This window comes from Eulemur rufifrons, chromosome 19, assembly GCF_041146395.1.
Source record: "Eulemur rufifrons isolate Redbay chromosome 19, OSU_ERuf_1, whole genome shotgun sequence".
In the NCBI taxonomy this organism is placed as follows: Eukaryota; Metazoa; Chordata; class Mammalia; order Primates; family Lemuridae; genus Eulemur; species Eulemur rufifrons.
The window spans coordinates 55,356,279-55,380,721 of record NC_091001.1 but is presented as its reverse complement, the minus strand read 5'-3'; the positions used below and the strand labels follow the sequence as shown (position 1 = coordinate 55,380,721).

The window sequence follows — 24,443 nt, the reverse complement described above, 5'->3', positions numbered from 1 at the left end:
AGTAGCTTTCTTAACGAATACAAAATCTGAGCTCATGTCTAACCTCGTTTTTATGCATTTTATTTCTAACATCATTTTGTAAAACAATCATGAGTATAGGAAGTTTAAAATTTATTCTAACACCATAATCAATTCCCTGGACTTTGTAAGGAAATGACTTTTATAGGATGAACCCAGGTCTGAGTTTGTTCCTCCTGTCATCCCTTCCCCCTGGAATTCCTATTCCCTGCCTGGGGGGACTTCTGGTGCAGAAAACAGACAAATAAATGTCCAACATCACCCAAGCCCAGGAACTTATCAGGAACTTGTCAACTCAGATTATGAGGCTATCCACATTTCCATGTGCTGTTTGGTGATTTGTTATGATTTTGAAATGCCTTACACAGTAGAAACAATGGGCCTAATCTTTTTCAAGGAAAGAGGAATGTCCTATATACAGAGATCTACTTCTCATCCACGGTATCAGGTTTTCATCATTTTAATTATTCATTCTCATTTATTCCAGATGAATTTGACATTTGCTTTATTATTGGAGAGATTAAAATATATTGAGCCTTTGATTTAAAAATAAAAAAACCTTCCATGAGTCTCAGAAATGAGTACATTGTGCGATTTGTAATGTAGAAATCGTTATCTGCAAAGGTACATGCTTTTCTTGATGGTCAAAGGGAGAACAGTCCTTAAATCAACATTTCCCAAATGAGTTCTATAGAGGATTTAGCTCTGCGGGATTTGTTAGGTTTTACATCAAGTAAGGGTATTGTGGTTGAATACGTTTAGAAAACTCAGGGTTAAACAAAGTTAAATGGGTTTCTTGACTGCAATATTTTTTTATATCCTTTAAATGTTAAATTGCCTAGTGTGTTACCAAAGTGGTGTATCATATGCAACATTTTCTGAATTTAATTAGCTCATATAAACCTATTTTGTTGTCATTGCTGCTACTGATATTTGTTTTTTGCTTCTTTGCTTTAACAGAAAATATCCTCTGTTAGTATTACACAGTATATTTTAGAAAACGCTCTTTATATAAAGGTATGGGCCTTTCAGATTGCATGATTTTATAATGTCACTACTTGTTTTTAATTAATTCTTATTTTAAAGATTTATTTAACATTAAATCCTAAGTAAATATTAAATACCAACTTTGAGTCCACATACAAAGTGATCAACCTAAAGGGATATAAGTATGGCAGTGGTTCTTAAAATGTGGTCCACATAGCAGCAGCTTCAACATCACCTGGGGATTTATTAGAAAAGAACATTCTTGGACCCCACCCCAGACCACCTGAATCAGACATGCTGGGGTGGGGCCCACCAATCTGTTTTAAAAAGTCTTTCAGGTAATTGGGATATGTGCTAACATTTGAGTACCACTGATCTTGTGTATTAGAAAAAGAATGGAAACTCACATTTCAACTGCGTAGAAGGGGCAGTGTTTTGAAACTAGATGTTACTCCTGGAGCACAAGCTCAATGACAGTGGAAGAGAAGAAGAGTAGCAAGCTAGGAGATCAACATATCAAGAGCATAGAGCACCTGCCCAACAGGTTCTACAAGTGGAAGCAAATACTGGCCAAGCAGGGCATACTGGGTTGAAGGAACAGAGACCATCAGAACAGGTTGGGTAACAAATGGCTGAAATTCACAGGCAGAAATCAGATGCCTGGTAATACAGGCAAACGAAAGAGTGTTCAGCGTTAGAGGAACTAGGATCCTAGACATGTATCAAGACGGGAGAAACTCAGAACTGCAGGGAACAAAATGGGATGCAGTTAGCAATTTTGTTATAGAAACAATGCTGAGACAGTGTTAATATAGGTGGGAACTAAGACTGAGTAAAATTACAACTTGGTTTCAGTGATGGATAACCCAAGTTTCTGAACTTGGACTGTTTATGCTTTTCTGAATTAAAGGCAAGTAAAGGTTATGTAGCATGAGGTGTGGCAAATATGCCTTCATGAGATGCCATGTATCTTCAGAAATTAGAGAGGTACAGAGGTGAGGAGCATAACAGGGACCAAGACAGGTTATTTATTGCCATAAGCGTCTTGCATTTTGTAGTTAAACAATTAATTACCAATGCTGCTTGGCTGGCATGGGTCTATAGAGCAGTGAATGTGCTTCTCTTTGCTTCCCTCCTCTGCTTGACTAAGCTAAGGCTTTAATAGCTTCACCCAGTGAATGATTCTGCTTTCAATTTTTGATTAAGTAGGAACTTATGGATTGCATAACTTTCAATATTCATGTTGCTATACTTATAGATGTCCCCTTGGAAGCAGGATAACAATACTAAATTCTAGGTGTGGTTTAACCAGCAAAGCTTAGATTTGAGCAATACCATTACTACTCAAGTTGCACTCTTGTATAATTTATTTTTCTTTGGTGGTCTTTTCACATCATTGAGTAATGTTACCTGTCAACCCAAATCCCCAAATTTAATTAAAATGTATTGATTGCTCATAATGTACAAATATTTACAGACTGATATACTACTTTTTCTGTTTTTTTTTTTTTTTTCAGTTTTATGGTGTTGATCACTTTGTAGTATAGATCTACCATGTCTGCACTCGAGCTACTGATGCAAGTGTGGCATGAAGGTCAATGACAGATGCTGGGGTGTCCTCCTATAACCACCCTTTCACTCATGCTGCTTCATTATTGAGTGAACTATATAAAAATATTATAATTTTGTCTACTTTTCATTTTAGAAAGTACTTGGGAATTTTGGCATCCTATAAGTGATGTTCTTATTTATATTCTGAGTTTCAGAAGGTCATAAATGAATACTGTGAGTAGAGCTACAGTAGGATGGGAAGTTACACCACAGTTACACCTATGCACATACCAATCAAGCTTCTGCTCTTAGATCTTTCCTTATTGCATGTTGCAATAAGTAAAAGCAAACTCAGCATAGCTAAGAAGATTTATGAAAAAAGTTAATCCAAATGCTTGGATAATGGACTATTCCAATCTGAACTGTGTCACATTCATAATTGCTTTTAGGCATGATTTTAATGCCCTTGCTCTATAAATACTCCATGAGCTTCCTCAACTTTGAAATTAGAACCTGCATAGCTTTCAGAATTTCAATAAACATTATAGTGTAAAATCAAATTACTAATTAGGATAGTCTTGAAAGAAAGCATAACTTTCTTTGAGAGGGCTCTTTAACATTTCAACATAAAAAATAAGTAAAATCAACATAAATCCTAACTTCTAGAAGACAGTGAAAAATCTTTATATCAGCTAGGGCCACAATTCAGAATTAGAAACACTGTTGACGCTGAGGGAGAAGGACTCTGAGGACATCAGTTTGCATAGCAAAGCACATGAAAGAACAAGAAATGGGATGAAAGTGACCTGCACAGACATGTTTGCTCCCTATCTTTTAGAGGTCCAGACAATAATTTATCCTGAGTGGTGACTAACAGAAGCCTTTCATCCTCCTTGGTTATACCATGCTTGCAGCATAAAAATGATTGACTTTGGAGCTTAAAGGATCAATAAGCCAATATTTGTTTCTTAAGACATCTGTTGAACTATCACTATCTTTTTTTGAAGATGCCATTTTCTCTGAAAACCTTCTTGACTCCTCATATAATATCAAGCCTGAATTTTTCAATTGAAGACTTTTCCAAGCCTACTCAAGTAAAGTTGGTTTTGGGGGATTTGGTTTGTTTGTTTCAATCATCAACAGATTTCTAAAGCTTAGTGTAAACATGTCTGGCATATGTAAATGATATCTAAAATAAGTTCTTTGAAAGTTTTCATATTTGGAGGGCACAAAATATTCATAACGCTAATCTGTTTTGCTAGCAGTTAACTTTACCATTTCATGTTAACCTTGAGCCAAGTGCTGGTCAAATATGGCAGTTTTAAATAACATAAGGAATCTCATCTATTTAGAATTGCTTTGGTTATAAGAAACAGAAATAGACTGGACCTGACTTAAGCCAACTTTGATAAAGACTATTCAGGTGTGACCTCTGGCAAATCAACTCTGACAAGGGTGATACGGTAGATGTAGTACATGGGTGATATTGGACAGATGGAGGAGGTGGGAACAGTTAAGAGAATCCTTATAATTTGAAAAGATACCCACCAAAAAAATCTTTATATTGTGGGAAAACATGCTTCAAATCCATTGACCAATTCCCAAAAGAAAAATCACAATGCCAAAGAATTTTCTTTAATTTTTAAACTTATAGTCAATTCATTCTACTTGAATGGTTAAGAAAGCATATGTAAGCCAGATTATAAGTAGTAACAGGAAAGTTATCAGAATTCAACCCCAATGGCCCTGTGTTCCAATATGAAAAAAATTTCCCTTGATTGATTTTTATAATATGATGTAATCTTTTTATCAATTAAGATAAGCTTTAACTTCAAATCTAACTTAAAATGGTAGTAAAACAGAATGGCTTTGAGAAAAAAAAATGGTCACTAATCTGTTAGTTTACTCTAATGTGAAGGTATTTAGAAGATTCTTTTATTATTATTTCATTAGAATTTGGAATTAAATGGATAGCAGCTATCAACTTCTTAAGAACACCCTGTAGTACCACTGTATATTAGCCCCCTTTAAAACATAAAATTAGGTATAATAAAGGATAACATAAATTTGATACTTCAATTTTGTTTTAAAAATAAAATTAGGTAAATCATATCAGTGAGTACAATGGGAGACTGTCCACAGTGAGTCAGAGAATTGCTAAGACAGCGTCAAAGCACTAAGGAAGTCAAGAGAAAATGGATCAACTGATACGTGCATAGTTATCTCCTTTATTTAAATATGGTCCAGAAGTGGTGGCTCATGCCTATAATCCCAGAGCCTTGAGAGGCCTAGGTGGGAGGCTTGCTTGAGAGTCCAGGAGTTCCAGACCAGCCTGAGCAACCAACACAGTGAAACCCAAAAATCCTGTCTCTACAAAAAATATTAGATGAGCATGGTGATGTAGTCCCAGCTACTCAGGAGGCTGAGGCAGGAGAATCACTTGAGCCTGGGGTATTGGAGGCTCCAGGGGGCTATGATCACACTGCTGCCTTCCAAAACAGGTGACAGAGCCAGGCCCTGCCTCTTAAAAACAAAAAAAACAAACAAAAAAACAAAACGGTGATTACTATCCTTCTTTCTAGAGAGTAATCAATTTCTACACAGTTCTTTCTCTTCTTTATGATTAAATATTTATTTTTTACTTATTTTGTTATACAGTTTATTAGAGTAAGGTCATATGTCTGTAAAAATAATTGTGAGACATGTTAGGGCATAAGCCACATCTCATACTTCTTTTCTACACTCACGGGGCCTCCCTACCTGACCACAGAACACACAGAAGGCATCTGACAGATACCGATTAGTTCTTATTGAATTACCCTGTTGTAGGCTGGAAGCATTCCACAGTACAGAGATAAAGCACACACCATGAAGTGGGCTGTGGTATACTGACCACAAAATAATATATTTATTTTTCAATGTTTTTTATTGATAAAAACTACACAAAAGCTAATTGATAATTAATTTAAAAAGCAATGTTACACATTAGCTTGTGTTTAGAAATTTGTCAGCTTGGCAGTTTCATTCATTGACCACATGGCCATTGTTCTCATATACCCCTAGTCCACGTGGGAATAATTCTGCTGGTCTTCTCAGTTGGAGGTCTTCGCAGGTCTCTCAGACTTCCGACACAGCGGGGGCTGCCAATGGGATAAAAGCAAAACTCCTTATAGCACGTACAACGTGGGTCTTGAAGTGACATCCACACAAATTTGTTGGATTTTTTCCTTCCAGTGGTTTGTCAACCTTGTGGTCAACTTTCTTTCTTTGTGGTCTGTGGTAAAACAGATTTTCTTTTGGTACAACATAAGCTATAAGGCCTATGTTTCGAATTGGAAACAGAATCACTTGACCAGGAAAAAATAAGATAAAATAAAACAAACCAAACAAGAACAAACGGCATTTTTAAAGGAAAAATAAAATGAAAGCAATTGAAATAAAGTCTGTGAGAATTACTCACACCTAACAAGGAAAACCGTATGGTTTCCCCAACTCCCCACCCACCCTTGTGTATTTGCACCCTGTGGTTCTCCAGCCCAGGAACCATGCATTGTAGAAAAATCAAATATACAAACAAACCTATATTGTAGCTAGGGTGAAATCTATTTTTATAAGAACTTGACACTCTTACTATTTACATCCGGGAGCATTTTTGTTTGTTTTATATTTTAAAGCAAAGAAAGTTCTGTAGTCCTCCCAGCTATGCTGCAGGTGCCTCCGCTGCCCTCTTTAAGCAGTTTTGTTTGGTTTTGTTCTGTTCTCTATGCCATACATGTTTTAACAGGAACGATGAGCTTGCTTGATTGCACGACTTTGGACACCCATTCTCCTTTAAGATGAAGGCCCTCCCACCCCCGTCAAGGTCCCTAATGAGGAGCTGGCTTCAGCATTAGTTTGTTATTCTCTCAAGGTATATGGTCGGTGCTGCAGACCTGGCGATGGTGGCGATGAAGCTGTGGTCGCGCCCGAGCTCTAGGCTGGGGCTTTCATCCTGCTCCGGAGACACGATGTCGTAGCTCTTGTTGACGTGGAGCGGCTGGTGAGCCTGGCAGTACCCAATCACGGGCTGGTCATAGCTGTAGTAGGGCAAGGGCTTCACGTGGTGTGGCATCTGGGTATGAGAAAGAGAAAGATGGGTCGATTATTAAAATGCTTGGGAAAGATAAGGCAACACTCATCGGATTGCATTTTTGTTCTCTTACATGCTGTTTCAAGTTATCAACTACTGAACTACTAATAAACATTAATTTAACAAACCAGTGATTACTGTTGAACCTAAATATTGTTTTGTCCAGCATATTATGTATCTAGATACTTTGTATATAAAATCATATGCGGTGATTTTTCAATGTGTTACCATCTATCTAGGTAGCTAGCTATTGTCAAAACAGAAAGTTGGCAACAATCTAAATGCCCAGAGAATTTTAATATATATTATGTATGTCCATGCATTTGAATGTAGACATTACAAAGATTGGGGGGGGGATCAGCCTGTTGTAATATAGCAAGATGTGATACTAAGTAGGAAAAATTAAGGTACAAAAGATAGTATGATCCATTTTGTGTACATAAAAGTATAAACATACATTTGTATGTATATATATGACTTTTCATTTGATGTCTATATACAGTTGAAATCTTTATTATGGGCATATATGACTTTTATTTAAAAATTTTAAAAATAATCACAATTTCCCATGCATTATTTCTAATAATTGTTCCCATTGACGGCTTCCTTTCTGTTTCTTCCCTCTCCAGAGATTTACGCCAACATCATTTCTTCCCTCTGGCTGTATCAGTTCATTCCCACAACAGCAGGTGCTGTTTGTAGTCTTTCCAACATTTTCAGTATATCCAGCGTTTGATCTCATCAAGCCCCCACAGAGAAGAGACACCAACACTAGCACCAGAGAAGTTGGAGGTTAATCTTCACAAAGACTCTCCTCCAGGCTTTTAAGTTTTCATGTTTCCAACACTTCCCTTTTTTCCCTCAGCCCTACATATAATAGAGATGGCAGCTCCTCCCTACAGTTGCTTTCTGTGTGATACCATGGGCAGTATTTTAGCTTTGCATTAATTTAGTTAATAACTCTATATTTAGTAATTATTTAAAAAAACTCTTTGTTACAATAACTGATATGTTATCTGTCTCCTGACTGGGCTATGTCTGACCATATCTGTAAGTTAATATGCAGAAATTAAGTTATTTCGATTTTATAATTTTGTAGAGAAGTTAACCACCAGAGGTCTTATGGCTTAACTGTTCTGTAGGGAGTTAACCAGTCTTAAATCTAATTTAGCAAACTTATTTTCAGAAGTTATTCCTGCACATACTATGTAAGTCTCTCAGATGATTTTCAAACTAGCTTCATGTTTTCTTGCTGGTATCCTCATTAATGAGATGAATACAATTTTGACACAAATTCACTATTTGTATGAGAATTATGTTTTTAATACCTCTGTGCTTATTAAGATGAAAGTCACCTCCTAACATTTTTTAAGATTTAGATTAAAGCAATGTTTTCTATGAAAGATTGCAACTCATTAGTAGGTTATGAAATGAATTTAGTGAATCCAGATAAGCATTTTAAAAATTAAATTAACTAGAATAGAAAATATGAGAGTATAGGGTAAGAGTAAGAGTTTCATAAGAGTTTTGTTTCAAATTTATATGCATGCATATAAATGATATATAGTGGGTCGCATCGTGATTTTTTTTAACTAGGAAACACAGTGAAAGATGTTTTTGAAAAATACTTGATCAAAACAAATATGCAGATTACAGTGACTGGCAATAGCCTGGATAAATTCCCACCCTGTTTTTATTGTTCCCTCTTCTCTTCACTTATATAAATTTAATTAACTATTTTGCAAAATGAGTTAAAGAATTAAATCAATATATATTGCTTTTTTTTTTTTAACTTCTAAGGGAAGGTAAACACTATTTTCAGCAAGTGTTTTAAGAAACAGTAATGAATAGAATTTCTCATCAAACACGTTATTGATATAATCTTGAATGTACAATTCTATTATCAAAAGAGGAGATTTGAAAAAAATACACACTAGGTCAAAATTGTGATTGATATAGAGATATTTTAGATATTACACATTAATTTCTGTGCTGACACAGAGAGAGGAAAAGATTTTAAAGTGGCATAGCCCAATTACTAGATACTACATACAAAGTTAGGTCTAATCTACCTCACCCTAAATCTATAGTTTTGTTTTGTCTTTTATTATAATTATTATTTCTTACTCATTGATACCTTTCTCTGTAAATCAGTACAGATCTAGACATAAAATGTCTGTCAGCAAGTTCTATTTTAGGAAATCTCATAGGATTTTGCAGAGTGTCAGATAGGTAGAGATATGTGTGATTGGTGTCATGGGTCACCAAAACTCTGACAAAGCATAGAAATGGAAGAAGACACTTTGTTCTGACATTTCAACAGGGAGAATGTTGCGAAAAAGACGTTCCTAAGAGCAGTATAGTCCATTCTTAACTTCTTGTTATTAATGGGTGAAGTAGCATAACTTGAAAACAACATAAAAAATTCACTAGATTATTTCCAAATGACAGCCACATTCACTGGGTATAGAACATTTGTTCCACACTTTCATTTAAAGAAATGACTCATTTTCTCCAAATTAGCCAGATTACTAAAAGACCTCAAAATCAACATTAAACATGGGTTGTAGTTCTGTCCACTGTCTTGTAGCACTTTGAATAGTCTTTCTTCAGTCACTGCAATGAGCAGATGCTTGAATCCACAAATGTGTGAGCAGTGAATGTGAGAGGGAGTCAGGGCCCTACAGATGCTTCTGCCCAACCAGGTCAATCTGCAGATGAAAACCATCAACTCATCTGAACATTGTTGAATTTTCAATGTTTACTTAAAACCCTTAGACTATAATGGGAGAGAACACTTTCACAGCTGAGAAATCATGGTGTTTGTCTTCAAATTAAGTTGACTTAAATGTCAAGGGATCTGCATCAACTGCAGAGCTTTAGGTTTATAGATTCCATCATTTCTGAACTCAAAAAATTTGTTTTGCTATTACAGTTGAAATAGTTCATTTATTTATTTTTTTTATGGCAATAAACAGGGTTCATGCCATTTTCTCTGTTTGTATTTGAGACAGGCTTAGAATCTCTTGCAGGGTAGAAATCATTATAAAGTTCCCTCCTGCACAACAAACCAATGGCAAGAATTCAAAAGCCAAGTGAATTGGCAAGCTTTGAAAGGATATCTGAGATGTTTGCTCATTTACTCTTAAAGTCTATTCTGTAGGGCACTATGTAATCAGCTGAATTTGTGGTTTCTGAGGAGCTAAGAGACTGAGGTCTTGTGCTTTATAGTAATAATGTACAGTACATTAACCACCTGCGTCCCTGTGTGTATCATTGTTTCCTTTTCAGTAGTCAAAACAAAGTATCCTTAAGTTTCGCCTAATGTGGATTTGGTATTTTTGTAAATGTGTTCTTAGAGCCTTCAAAACAGTCCCCCTGTTCCGTCAGCTCTCTGATGGACTCCACTCTGTAGCACAGCAAAGCAACACTATTTAAGGATGTCCTTGTTAGCATGCTTGACTGCTCATTGACGGCATTGGAAGCTGCACTTTATTTACAGATAATAGGTGTGGTACATAGAATAAAAGGGAACATTGGGGGAAATGCACTATGCTGAAATTTCTCCATTTCCGACTTATATAAGCACTTCAACATAAATCGCATTTAAACTTTTCTTCTATAGAGGCATATTTTAAAACTAAACCTAAGATATGATACAAAGGGGAGGAATCATTATTATGACCAATTATAAGTCACTTTAATTTTCTTGAGTTTCATGTGACTCCTCTGAGAATGGGTACAACAGTGACACCTCATTTACCTCCATAAATTTCAGATCATCCTGAAAGTACTCCCTGATTCTCAAGAAAGAATAAAACACCAAAAAGACATATTCCTATTCTAGTTTTAATCAACACTGAAAGTGTCTTTCTGGAAAAACACGCTCTGTCTTTTGTCTTACAGTTTTTAATTCAAAGAGACACAAGCACATGGGGGATCACAGACAGGCTCATTAGCCAAGGCTTTCGGTCCTACTTTGTGCACTAAGAAGCTTAGAAACCTTAGTGTATTTTCTGGTTTCCTAAAAACATCATTTACCCTTTGCTTAGAATGTCTTTCTTTCAATGGGCTGCAGGGAGTAAAAAACAACGCACTCCTCTCAATTACAGGGGCTCATCCAGTGTTAGTTATTTAGAGAGAAGTCAGGGAAAAGGAGTGTTTTTAAATCTTGGAAGGAAGGGTGAAATTACAGAGGGATATGGGGAGCTTTGAAATCTGCAAATTGATTCAGATCCCCTAATTTTACATCCATAATAATTATATTTAAAATGAGAAATGAATGTGTCTGTATAGTAAATGTGAGAGCAATTTGAAATGGACTCTTGATATATGTGATCATGAAAGGCTTTTGAAGTTCAGTTTTGTTATGAGCGTAAAATTCCAATATTGTTACCCTCTTTTCTCAAAGGTATTAACATTAGTTGTAAGTAGTTTAAGAGTCTGATCATTCTAAAATTACCATGAACTATCATTAGTCTTATTTATTAACTTTTCATGAACATTGTTCACATTTCAGTATGAGTTCTTTCAATTGAAGTCATAAAAAGTTGATTTTCAATTTCCTAAATGACATTTGGTCTCTAATTTCTAGAATTAAAGGGCAATGTCTAACTATTCAGACCATTTAAAAAGTACCATCATATAAATCCAGATGAAGAATTCAATACAGTTGAATTGCTTAATGAAGATGGATACTTCACTTATTACAAGTAAAATTAATATAAAAATGAAGGACAATAGCTAAATGAATATATAACTTAGCCTTTATTCTACTCGCTGTATTAATATGTGACAAGAATAGACAGGGATAAGTATATGCAAGCAAGTTTGGGTATTGGTTTTTTTCAGGAATTTTGATTAAAGCTGACAACCTCAACTCATTTAACTTAGTTGGATAAAAGGGAAAGTTGATTGGCTCATAGAATACAAGATGGAATTTAACAGCTAAACTGAGGGATGAGCAAAGCATCACTGAGTCTTAGGAACAACTGAACCCAAGAAAACAAAGATTATCAGAGTTCTCTCAGTCAAACATGCCTGATAATCTCAGCACCTTATGTTCGTATCTTGACTGCCAAAAAGTTTGTTACACCTGGTTGAACACGAGACTGTGACAGCTCCCAAGTTTTAAATATTCCAACCATGGTAGATTGCATCATGACCACAATTCTTTTTAGCTCCTCTCATCAATAGACAGAGTCTACTTCCCCTTGCCTTGAATACAAGCTGGACTTGTGACTTCTCTTGGCCAATAAAACACAGTGACAACACTGTGTGAGTTCCAGGACTCTGGCACCACTCTGTGAACAAGACAAGGCTATTCAGTCAGAGGATGAAGGCAGTGTAGAGTGACTGAGGCATTTCAGACCACGCAGCCTCCCCTGGTACCCATGGGAACTCATCACAACCACATGAGCCTGGGTGTAAAATCCCAGCAGGCCCTGGATGAGCAGGTTTGCTCAGCTAAGCCCGTATCATATTGTCAATCTCCACAGACTCAAACACAGGTTATTGTCTTAAGTCAATAAGTTTTGGTGTGGTTTGTTATATAGTAAAACCAATAAAGTAGCTTCTACTACCAAATAGGGACTGTCTTATGTGGTCCCAGGTGAAAAAAGTATGAAAAGAATGAAAAGATCTTGATTATTTCATCTTACTTGTCTATCCCTGAACAATTTTACTATACTTATAGTGTTCAGATGCTGATACAGACTAAGTTGAATCAATCTGTCAGCTCTGGTCATGGGGATGGAGTTTTGTTAAGGATAAGACAGCTCCCAGATAACCAATGGTCGATTATCTCATTGACCAAAAAACAAAGCAAACAAACAAATAAAAAAAAACCCACAAAAACAAACAAAAGCCACAGGTATTCCTTACAGGTAGAATATAATTGTTGGCCCTACAAAATATCATTATGTCATGATTTTTATTAAATAATTTTATGCCACCTCACTTCACTCCAAAAAGCATGAGACATTAGACTGAACTATAAAATTGACAATTCTGACAAACACTTTCCTTGCCTCACTTCTCAACTGAAGGAATTAAATTAACAATTACCTTTTATGAATTTTGCTTTGTTGGGTTTTGAATATCTGAAGACATTGATAACATTTTTAAAATGACCCTAGATAAGTAATGAATCTAAATCAATTTGTCAGTCATAAATTGATTATTTAATCCAATATTACAATGAAACATTCTTCTTCTTTTTTTTTTAATGCCAGCTACTTCTTAATTAGAAAACATCAGTGATTTAAGCATTAGTTTCTATTAATTAAAAAGTAAAACTTTCAATGTAACAAAGCATTATGTATAAAGTATTTGTTGGAAAGCTTATTTTAAAACACCATTTTGAAACAGTACCTTGTGCTCAAAAGTTAATAAATTTTTCTGTAGTGAGATGAAAATTTGAGCCTTGATCTTTGACTAATAAATCTCCAATTTACCATTCAAATGAACAAAGTTTAATTAAAGTGTATTTTTAGCTTTTTCTGTGTGTGTTTGTTTGTTTTGCCATCACCAAACGAAAACTCTTAGAAACCTCTGCAAGATGGAGAGGAGAATGGATTAAAAAAAATTTACTAGTATGTAATTCAATGTAGCTGTAGGAACAGCTGATTTGGGCTGGAGAAAAACTCTTTGCAGAACTATGAATCTCTCACCAGCTCAGAACGTCCAGGATGGATGAAGGAGAAGAAGGCAGGGATTTGAGGAGTTCCCTGACCATGAGTAAAATCAGAAAGAGAATTAGAGGCACAGGAAGAGAAGGAGCCTAATTCTACTCTCAGGCTTCACATTGTAGAATGCTAAGGAAAGCCAGGGCATGCCTGAACCAGAAAATCAGCCTTCTATTTAAAGAGGATACTTCTTCAAGTAACTTCCTGAAACAAAATCTCTCTGCCTACCATTTTATTTCTTCTGGTTCATCTGCCTTCACCAATAGCTATTCCTTCTTTCTCCACCAACCCCACAGTCAACTGATTCATTAGTCAAACAAAACCTTTCATTAAAAAGAGCCCCATCCAATCTCTGACATCCTAATGGTTGCTACATACAAGGACCTCCCTCTCTAAAGAGTGGCCATGACAGAGAAAAATCTTTAGAAATAAAAAAGATTCAGGAATTTATAAGAAGACCATAAATGCAAGAGATTAGGAAAAATGGCAAGATTTACTAAAAATGAATGAACTAAAATAGAAACAATTTTAAATGTATTCTTATTGACCTTCCTCATCTAAAACATTGATTGGATACATAATAGGTATTCATGTATTTGTTGAATGAAAGAACGATAATGATCTCAACATTTCCTCATTTTTTTTTGAAGATAGAATAAGTAATAAATGTGGAAAAGTAATCTATTAAATTTGTTAAATAATTCATTAAATTTATTGACCTTTGTGTCAGAAATCTTTCAAAGGAAAACAAAAAGATAATGGTGCAAATTGGTGTCCCACTTTCATTTTTTTAAATGGGGTAAAATGTGTATAGTAGCTAGAGCATGTAAAATGCACAATAGTAAACACACTGGATGTTGGTTTTTTTATATTGACTACTATTCAGACCATTTTAAACTTACATTCTAACAAAAGTTACTCTGTAGCATTTGTTTTTCTTGTTCTGTTTTTATTTAAAGGTGGGAATGTGTGCTATTTGTGCACTCATGGTTGTCAAATTTTAACTTTTAAGTCAGCCAGGGGATAACAGAACAGAACATCCACTTGCATCTTTATTGCTCCTGCTAGGATACCTTGTCTATGAGGTGTCGAGAGAGTTGATTAAGTTAATGAATGAGGTACTAGCCGTTCTTTGAAGTTAGCTTTGACTCCATTAACTGGGAAGCTTATTACATTAGCAGCACTCTCAGCATTCAGGAGGTTTTGGACTAATGAGCTGGATTAATTAGCTGGTATTAATTTCTAAAGGCTTTCCATCTATAGCTCTGGCCTCTGAATTAGAGTAAGGTCTCTCCAATAGTACGTTGTAAGCAAACATTCTATTTAAGAGAATCTACATAAATTTGCTTCCAAAGTACTTAAAAAGTAGATGATAAAATTTCAAATCACAGAACTTTCTCCTCTATGAAAAAAATTGTGGAAATTTCCATGATGTACAATGATATACAGAAGACAAGTTTTTCCTAAAACAGAAGGCGGTGATTATTATTTAGGCCCAATGTTTCTCCTGGAAAATTAAAATCATACCAAAGTAAACAAACAAAAACATCAACCCATATAGCAGATTCCCTTTAAGGTATGTTTGTTTTAATCCGTTCTCAGCAATTTGGAAAAAGGAAATTGAAGCAGGAATGCCAGTGCTAGGCAAGTATAATCAATGATGTTACAGAGATTTCCATTCAAGTTCACTTTTGTTTGTTCCAATGTTCAGAGTAGCCAATTCTAGTTTCCACAGGAGTTTGTGTAGTATTCTGTTTGGATCTGTGCTAAACAGTTCATAGTGACCTTAGCCTGTTTTATGTAAAAACATGCATCCTGCTAAATCAGAATGTAACTGTTTTGTTCACCTTTTGAAGATATACTCGCTTTGAGACCTTCCCAACGCATTCAATCTGACAGTGCAAGTGGGTAATAAACCTAGAGATTATTTAACAACGATAGAAATGAAATTCACATATAAGGGAGGTGATTGAGTTTCTTCCAGTCATATAACTTTGTAGAACAGAACTGCATATCCCAGGTAAAAGTTTAGAACCAGCTGACAGACACAGAAGAAAGAAAACCCCAGAAGGACATACACATGCTTGATAGAATGAAATGACTACCATGAATCTAATATTTTAAACTGAAATTCTTGGGAGACTGGCTAGTCTCAATGAAAAGAAGCATTGAGATATATGTTCAATTACAAAAAGAGGAAAAGTCCATTTAGAAAATGAAATTAAAATTTTATTCTGATTGAATATAGTTTAGAATAGCATGACAGAAGGATGCATAAATAATATTGGTCTCATACTTTAAATAAAATGTGTAAAGGTCTAGGTTAATGCCTGGATCTCTGCCATGGAGTTTATACTATTAAGGAGTAATTATGTAAAAGTGAATATGCCATCATAGTTCATTTATTTATGTATTCATTCATTCACATGGCAAATATTTATCACAGAGGTTGGCAAACTTTTTCTGTAAATAGCCAGTAGTAAATATTTTAGGCTTGCAACCCAGACAATCTTTATTGTAACTACTGAACTCTGTGACCACTACCCAACTCTGCCTTTATCAGGTGAGAGTAGTCTTTGACAAAATGTACATGAATGAATATGACTCTGTTTCAATAAAACTTTTTTACGAATGCCAGATGCTGAACTTTGAGTTTCACATAATGTCCATAATTTTACAAGATATTAATCTTCTTTTTTTTGTTTAACCACTAAAACAAGGGAAAACCATTTAGCTTGTGGGCCAGTTTTCTATGACCTAGGCATTGTGCTAGGTGCTGGGTATATAAAGAAGAATGAAATCAGGGCACTTGACTCAAGGAGCTTATTAAGAACTGACAGAATAAGACAAGCCTGATTCTACTTCCCTGTGGTTCAGCCTGCAAAATCCAAATCAGTAAAACAGAGGGAGAAAAGCACTCCCAGCCAGCGGGCATTGCAGATTGCAGTGTGAAGATCCAGGTCTTCTCTAGAATAAAGCTGTCAGTGGATCCCAGACAAAGAGTTGGATTCACATAATCTTGGTTCTGGGAAGTCAGACTCCCCTTCCTGCGGGAGTGCTGAAGTCACCATTCATGTTATTTAGCTCAAACATAACTCTGGCAGGATAAAAGCCCATTGACCTTTTAGAGACGATCTTACAGGACACTCAAGCCAGTGAACCTGCCCTTGGGTGTATGATGGCCTATAAGACAAGGCCCAGTAGAACTTTGGTGATTTTTAAAAATAAGTTTGATTTACAGGTCATCTAATCATAAACAGTTTTTTTTCTTTTCCCACCGTGTGTGTGTGTGTGTGCGTGTGTGTGTGTGGTGTGTTTAAAAGTCAAAAATAAGCCTTCTTTTTATTTCTCAATCTCACTAATCCTTTTCCTATACCTGGGCCTTTGTATCCACCATTCTCCTCCACTGGGCTATCCTTCTTCTAGTTCTCTGTAGCAGGCTCATGCTGATCTTGAGTCTCAGCTTAAATGTCCCCCAAAGCACCAAGAGAAAGCCTGCTGCCAGTGGAGCCTCCATTTGTAGACAGCACCTCTGTTACTGCTGCTCTGGCCCCTGGCAGCATATGTGCTATAAGCAGCCCATTTCCTAGGTGATCTATATCAAAAAACTACTCTTTTTCAAATTTTAGACTATCCACCTCACCTACAACTTGCCCTTGTAGACAATGGATTTCACATCCTTGCTCTTCAGCAATTACCCTCACCTCTCAGCCCAACATTGCCATAGCTTCTTGCAAAGGAACCATCCCTGCCTTGTAATGAGCAGTAGAGACTGACCAAAGCCCCAGGAAGTGGAAGGACAGGTCATGGCTACAGCTGCTTTTTCAGCTGCTGCTGCAAAACAAAACAATCAACCCCTACTGCCCTTGATTCAGAAACCAAACAAAACAATCAACCCCTAACGCCCTTAATTCAGAAGCTAAGAGGAGCCATTTGGGATTTCTTCAACCACGTAAACTGCCCTTAAATGCCGTGTTTCCCAGCCCTGGCTGCCACTTTGACACATGTGTAGTGATTTAAAAAATATTTATGTCTGGTCCCCATCCCAGATCAATTAAATCAGAATTTCTGGGGTATGGCCCAGGACACATTATTTTTCAAAAACATTCCAGGTGATTCACATGTGCAATCCAGGTTAATAACACTCCTTAATGTTAAATTTAGGTTGCTTTCCTTTAAAAATGTAGGCCTAGCAGGGAGTGTGTAGTAAAATGTACCTAATTCCCTTCTCCTGCCTGGAGGCTGCCTGACTTAGAACAAAGCAAACTACTTCCCAATCAGAAGCCACCAAACATGGTGTTTATATGTGTGTTTTTGAGCCTGCGACTAAACTTTCCTTTTCCTTAAGTTTAATTAATTACTACTAATTATTCTGTCTCCCCAGTTTGAGCTTCTTCACTTGGCCGTATTCATATTCTTCTTGGTGATTATACTGCCATTCTTTTAGTCATAATCAATTTGGTTACCCGTACATTGTACTCTTTTGTCTAAAGTTAGGTATAATTCAGTTGGGTAAGTTTAACAACCATCATTATACACATGTTTTCTAAATAGCTACTTGTAGGTGAATTTACCTTGCCTTGATGGCAAAGTGCCCATAAATGTTCAGTCAGCTGGAGAACTCCTTTGGCTAAACATTTTCACAATCTATTCCTTTGATTTTTTTTTTTTTAAGTAATTTAATTTACTGGGATGGTAGTAATAGCCCATTCCACTTTGCACTATGGGGAAGAAAGGATATTTTTATCTACTTAAAAGCTAATAAAGAGTCTCGCTGTTGAAAAATATTCAAACCTCCCAATTATTTCCATCAAGTGATAAATTTAAAAGAGAAGAAAAAGAATTACACCCCAAAAGTGTTAGCAAGTAAGCAATAATGACAAGGAGAAACTTAGGGAAGGATCATTAAACTCATTTTTGCTTTAAAGAAACCTGATGCTCACATACACAGGGGGATCTATAAAAGGGTGTCCTCTGACACCGGAAATAATAAGCATCTGTCCATATTTGATTAAATTAGCCATTTGTGGTAGTAAATCATAGGAGGAGATGATCTGCACGTGTGAGACTATGGAGACTAGCTTAAAGGAGCTGTTCTTTCATCCTCCACCTCCCACCCCCTAACTCCAGCTGCTTCCCATTCCAAAGATCACAGGGCTTATTTACATGCGCCCCCATGTTCACGTGCCTATACTTCCCCACCCCTACAGAGTATTAGCTGTACAAACTGCCTTCATTAGTCCCTATTTCTGAATGAAGCTAAATTGAGTAGCTGGATTGTTTGACATATGTCAGAGAAGTTGAATAAATTCACTATGCTGCACTTCATTATTTTTCTTGGCCATCACCCAAAATGTAACATTTTCTGGACATCTATACCTTCCCTACACCAATCCGATAAGATTCTTTTTGTTTCTCTCTGCACAAAGTTTCTTTTCTACTTTTACTACCAAAAATTTTACCCTGACCTCGTAAACCGTGATTTCATTACTAAGAACCCCTTTTCCCACACTACTTCAGTGAATGCGTGTAGCTTCCTCAGCTGTTTATTCTGATTCAGATATCCTGTACTTGTCACTATGTGAGCAGGTCACTTATAATCTACTATTGTGTTCTAGCTTAGTATGCTTCTCCCGGATCCTGACCTTTGGATGTTTGACCGTAGTGAGGGTACTTAGCCTAGATTTCTAATTTCCTACTGCTCTTCGCAGTTTGATTTGCAAGTTCTTATTTCTGAACTGTATCTTAACACAGATAAATCATAGTCTTTTAGCAAAAAGACTCATCGAATAATTACTAAGCATAGTTATTGAATATTACTGAGAATGTTCAGTGGATTTACTAATTTTTTATATTTTCAAGTTAATTGTGATTCTCTGGTTTATTATTATAAGTAGTATTTATTATTTATAATAATAAGTTAGAAATAAGCCCAATCAAAACATTATAAGTTAATGTAAATAAATTTACAGTTTCTTCATCAACTTAGACCTAGCCTCAGGGAAGTGGAAGATGCTTGGAACTGAGTCTAGCATTGGGATTTTGATAGAAAAAGGGCTCACAATATTCTTAGGTGGATTTAATTTTATGTGGTTTCCATATAGCAACCCAAAGCATCATTTGGCAGGATGATGGGTAATTTGTATTTAACTTACTAAAAACACGAAAAGGCCTCATGATCTTTTTAACTGAACTTGCAGTAAAACCTCATTGATTTGGAGTAACTAGGGGATGATTCTTTAATGAGAACCATAAGTCACACGGCATTTTTGAAAATTGTAGTTTACTTCATTGGGTGAAACAGAAAGTTTGTGTTTAGCTAACATAAACTCTACAAGCTAATAGTGTATGTAGACAATATTCTTTCCAACTCTATGCCCTTGATGAGTGGAGAGTTTATGTAATGTGAGGGATAGTAGAGAGAGAACTTGGAGGTCAAGCAGAGACTGGGAAGATTGAGGAGCATGAAAGAGAAATAACAGATGGCATCCCCTTCCTGTCTATTACTGCTGGTCAGCAGATTGGGGAGGTCAGAAGGTGATGAAAAGCTTCATGAAAGATTTTGTGGCACACTAAGCACTAAAGGTGGCACACTCTTGCTAAGGTGTCCTTTCTTCCCTATTCTGGAAAAGAGCAGCGTTCTTATACCCTTTACCTAGCTAGTGGTGTTCTTATTGTGGGGCACTTATATGGACTGAATGTTGTGTCCCCCAAAAACTCACATGTTGAAGCCCTCACCCCCTGTGCAGCTGTATTTGGAGATGGGACCTCTAAGGTAATAATTAAGGCTAAATGAGTTCTTAAGTTTGGGTCTCTAATCCAAAAAGATTAGTGTCCTTACAAGATGAGACATCACAGAGTTCTTTTTCTCTCGCCCTTTCTCTGCCTCCATGCCTAAAGAAGAAGTCATGTGAGCACAAACGGAGATGGCTGCTGCCTACAAGCCTCGGAATAAGACTTCGGAATGAAGTTTACCTTTGCTAGTACTTGATCTTGGTCTCCAGAACAGTGAGAAATAAATTTCTGTGGTTTAAGCCACCCATTCTGTGGTATTGTGTTTCAGTAGCCTGAGCCTGCTAACACAGGTGTGGCCATAGTCCTGCAAGGCTTTGCGTGAAGACAGGAAGATGCTATCACAACGATGCAAGAAATGTGATGCAGCTGATAAACCATTTGTGAGAAAGTATTGTCAGTTCTTCTGCAGACATCCAGAAACAATTTCTTGAAAGACAGATGAGTGAAATCTGCAATTTAATACTACAGTAGTGGCTTTAGTGGTATTTATCTAATTTATTGATTCTGGACTGAAAAGAAGACCCCAAGAATCATTACCTTGGCTGTCACAAGATGTGATCTCCTTCCAAAGAAAATACATTTGAGTTTAGGGCAGGGTCTACAGGAGCTTGAGGATTCAAATCCTTTCTTGAACATCGTCTCCCATTCTTCATCACAAAATGCTGATCTTCGTAGTACTTAGGTAGGAGCTGGAATGGGGTTATATATAGGTGAATTGTTCCCTTCTTTTTCCTTTTTTAATGTCCACTTGGAATTCATGCTGGAGGCATTTCCATCCATCTACACTATTTCTCATGGCATCCAACTGGGGATCATGAAATCAATACTATTTAAAAAGATTTTACAAGCCACGTTGTTCCTTTGTCTTTGTATGTTACCCTAAAGGGTCATGACTACTATGAAGGGGATCAGGTAACTCTAAATGAAGGCATGTCTTTGGACTGTGTATTGTAGTCTCCTTTTACCCCCTCAGGCCATTTATTCACCCTACTTTGCCTTGCCTTGTGCCCAGGGAGGCTCGTTCTGTGACTAGTCTCCTTCACTGAGTTCCCTTGCTATCTGGCTTTGATTAGTTTCAGTAAATGAGAGGCAAATGGTGGTGATAGAAGAAGTCGGAGTATTTATTTCTTGTCACTCATTCTGGCCTTGCTACAGTCCTGAAGTGGCTGGTTACAGCAGTAGTTGTCAACCTGGGGCAATTTTGTTTTCCAGGGAACTTTTGGCAATGTCTGGAGTCTGGAGACATTTTTGGTTGTAGAGACTGAAGTGCTGCTGGCATGTAGTGAGTAGATGCCAAGGATGCTGCTAAACATGCTGCAATTGTGCAGGACCCCCCACCTCCCAATAAAAAAAGGACAAATAAAGAAGATCTGATCTAAAATGTCAAAAAAATGCCACCGTTGAGCAACCCTGTACTATGGCTACAGCTCCTCTTAGATGAACCCTCTGGACACAGCCTCTGTCACAACTACAACTCTTCCCTAGATCTGATAACACTGTACCTTTACTTTGTCCCTTCAAGCCAAGGGGAAGGATGGTAACAGCTTCTTGCTGTTTTGGCTTGAATTCTTCACCACCCTTTGCAGATCCTTCCTTAACATTACTCTCCTTTCTATGGAATCCCCTTCTTAAATTGTCTCTTGCTTAAAGCTTTTGATTATGCAATGCCTCTTTCTGGCATTCTAACTAGTTGTCCAGGCCTACATGCAGCAATTAATATGGGCATTCAACATCATGTTCAGTTTGCTTAAATTAGAGGGAATGTCAAAATTCTTTCATCAGTTCTAATTGCTAACGGTTATCGAGTGATGTCTCTGTGCCACCCATCTTTATGAATGGCTTGGTGTGAATTAAGGCATTTAGCATTCACAAGAGTTCTATGATTTGGGTGCTAATATGATTCCCATTTAAAAGATGATAAAATTGATAAACATGTGTGAAATGCCTTGCCTAAGTTCACATACTGAAAGTGGTTCTTGAGCCTTGGTGCTTAACTACTACATCAAGTAGGCACTTTGCCTTCAGAAATAAACCACTCTAGAATATTCACAACACAGAAAGCTACAGTTGGCTCTAGTTTGTCATTCAAATGTGCACCACGAACAAATGTTTAGAGTGGTATTCAAGGCAACTCTTGATGGCATTCCACGTTTCTATTCTGCACATCGCTTGTTTTTCTTTTTCCCTTTCCTTTACTTCTCTGCCTTTAACTTCTTCTTGCCTCCTGTTCTTCCCTTTTTCTTTTTGTTTCTCTTTTCCTTTTATTCTTACCTCTTCACATCCACTCTTTCCTTTCTTTTTGCCTTACCTGTTTTCCCAAAATCTAGCTCTGCTTCAGGCATCTAAATGTTAAAATGGACTAGGTTCAGATTTTAGTCAGAATGACACTCAAGCCATCAGGAGCAGAAAGAATCTATGAAATATTAATTAAGCCTATTCCTGGGGTTTAATGAAATGTTAAGCATAAAATCATTTAAACATTAATTTTCCAAGTGCCAGTGTCTTGAAATGACAATATAAGCCAATTTCCTAAGGAATTTGTGAAATTATCGTAAATTATCAATCATATAATCAATTGGTTCTTAAAGACTATACTTAGGAAACACAGAAAAAGAAGGTTTTAATTTATGTGCATATTATATAGAGATAGAATCTTTTTAAAAAGACAAAGTTATATAATTTATGTAAGGCCTTTGGTTTGAAAATGTAAAATGTTGCTATTTGAAAGTAATAGCTTCTCTTCTCTAAGGAATGATGACAGCAAGGGAACAGTATAGTTGTTACTTTACATTCAGCAATCCTAAGAATAGTAACTTCTTCCATCCATTTTTCACAACAAATATGTACAACACTTAATATCAAAAGCTGAGTCTGCCCAGCACTGTGATAAATCGTTGCACTGGTGGACGAGTGAAATAAGATTTTGTCTCAGAATAAATATTGGCTTTCCATTAGATCAACTCAGAATTTAGACCATGCAAAAGAACTACCTAGGAATTGACGGTTTCTTTAGAGAGTTTTAAATACTCTTTCTAAAGATATACAAATTATCTTTGCCTAGGGAAAAAATTACTTTCAATATCTATGACTAACTGAGAGTATATTTGTCTTAAATTTGTATATGAAAAGAGTTAGGACCAGGATTTAATGCTTATAAATTCAAGGATCTCTTCCTTCTACTTTGCCCTCTTATAGGCACAAGTCTATTCATGTAAATTAAGAAATGAAAATTCTCTATTATTCATGGCAACTTTCTCTCTATCTCTCTTGCAGGGTGAGAACTAGGATATTCTCACTTGGCATTTCAGAGACTTTACTGAAATCAGGATATGATTCCTCCTGCCTAAAATTGTTCAAGATTTCTGAAGGATTGGGGGAGAGTAATTTCCAGGTTCATTGTTTGTAGGATATAGAATGTGCTGGGGACACACTAATTGAAATTCACACGAAACTGATGCAGAAATGTCTTTTCTTAGTGTGAACATCACTCTAACTAGTGTTGTGGGGAGGCTTGAACAAAGCTATCCAATGAAGCACCTTATGATACTGCTTTTCTTTGAGGGTCTCCTCATAATTACCAAGTAGTTTTAGGAACAGGGGGGCTATAAAGTATTTATTTCATTTCACAACCATACAAAGAGGCAGGTGAAGGTCATTAACATCTTCACAGGATGAGAAGGATTGTTCTGCTACCCTAGTTTCATAAACTGCCACTGCTATTTAAGGAACTGCTCTTTAGTTAGACTAAATCGACCCTGAAAAACACACACACAAGAGGTCTCCAGTGATTACCCTATGTTCTTTTTACTCCCAGTCAGATGTAGGACTAGAAACATGTCTTGATAAATGAAATGAAAAAATTAACTTGAAAGATATTTAAGGTCCACTTTTGTCTTATTCTGTTTTCTGTGAAATAAGGCAGTCTATTGGGAGTGGATGATAGTGATGATATAACTTAAGCTGTGAAATTAATTAAAAATATTGAAGTTGGGATTTGAGATGTCCCTAAATAGAAGCTTATTTGCAACTGAAAAAAAAAAAAAAAAAAAACACCCTGCTTACATGGTTTTGAAGGCTATGCCCACTATGCCCAATGTCCTTTAGCACCTTGGTCCCCCTGGTGCAATCCACATCACCTAGGACCTTGTGAGAAATGCAGAATCTCAGGTCTCACCTCACACTTACTGAATCTGAGTCAGCATTTTAACAAGGGCCTCAGATGACTCCTATTTATATTAATGTTTGTGAAGTACTGCTTTACAGATCAGTTGTTTCAC

The 24,443-nt window shown here is 36.4% G+C and overlaps 1 protein-coding gene across 3 annotated transcripts in view; it reads right to left on the bottom strand.

Annotated features, from left to right (window-relative positions):
- Positions 1-5,429: 5,429 nt before the first annotated feature.
- LRRTM4 (leucine rich repeat transmembrane neuronal 4) overlaps positions 5,430-24,443 on the bottom strand; it is a 679,468-nt gene continuing 660,454 nt past the window's right edge. For all 3 annotated transcript variants that reach the window (XM_069494723.1, XM_069494724.1, XM_069494722.1), the window contains one exon: positions 5,430-6,667. In XM_069494723.1, coding sequence (XP_069350824.1) covers positions 6,446-6,667 — 222 coding nt within the window. In that variant the 3' untranslated portion in view covers positions 5,430-6,445. The remainder of the gene's footprint in view (positions 6,668-24,443) is intronic.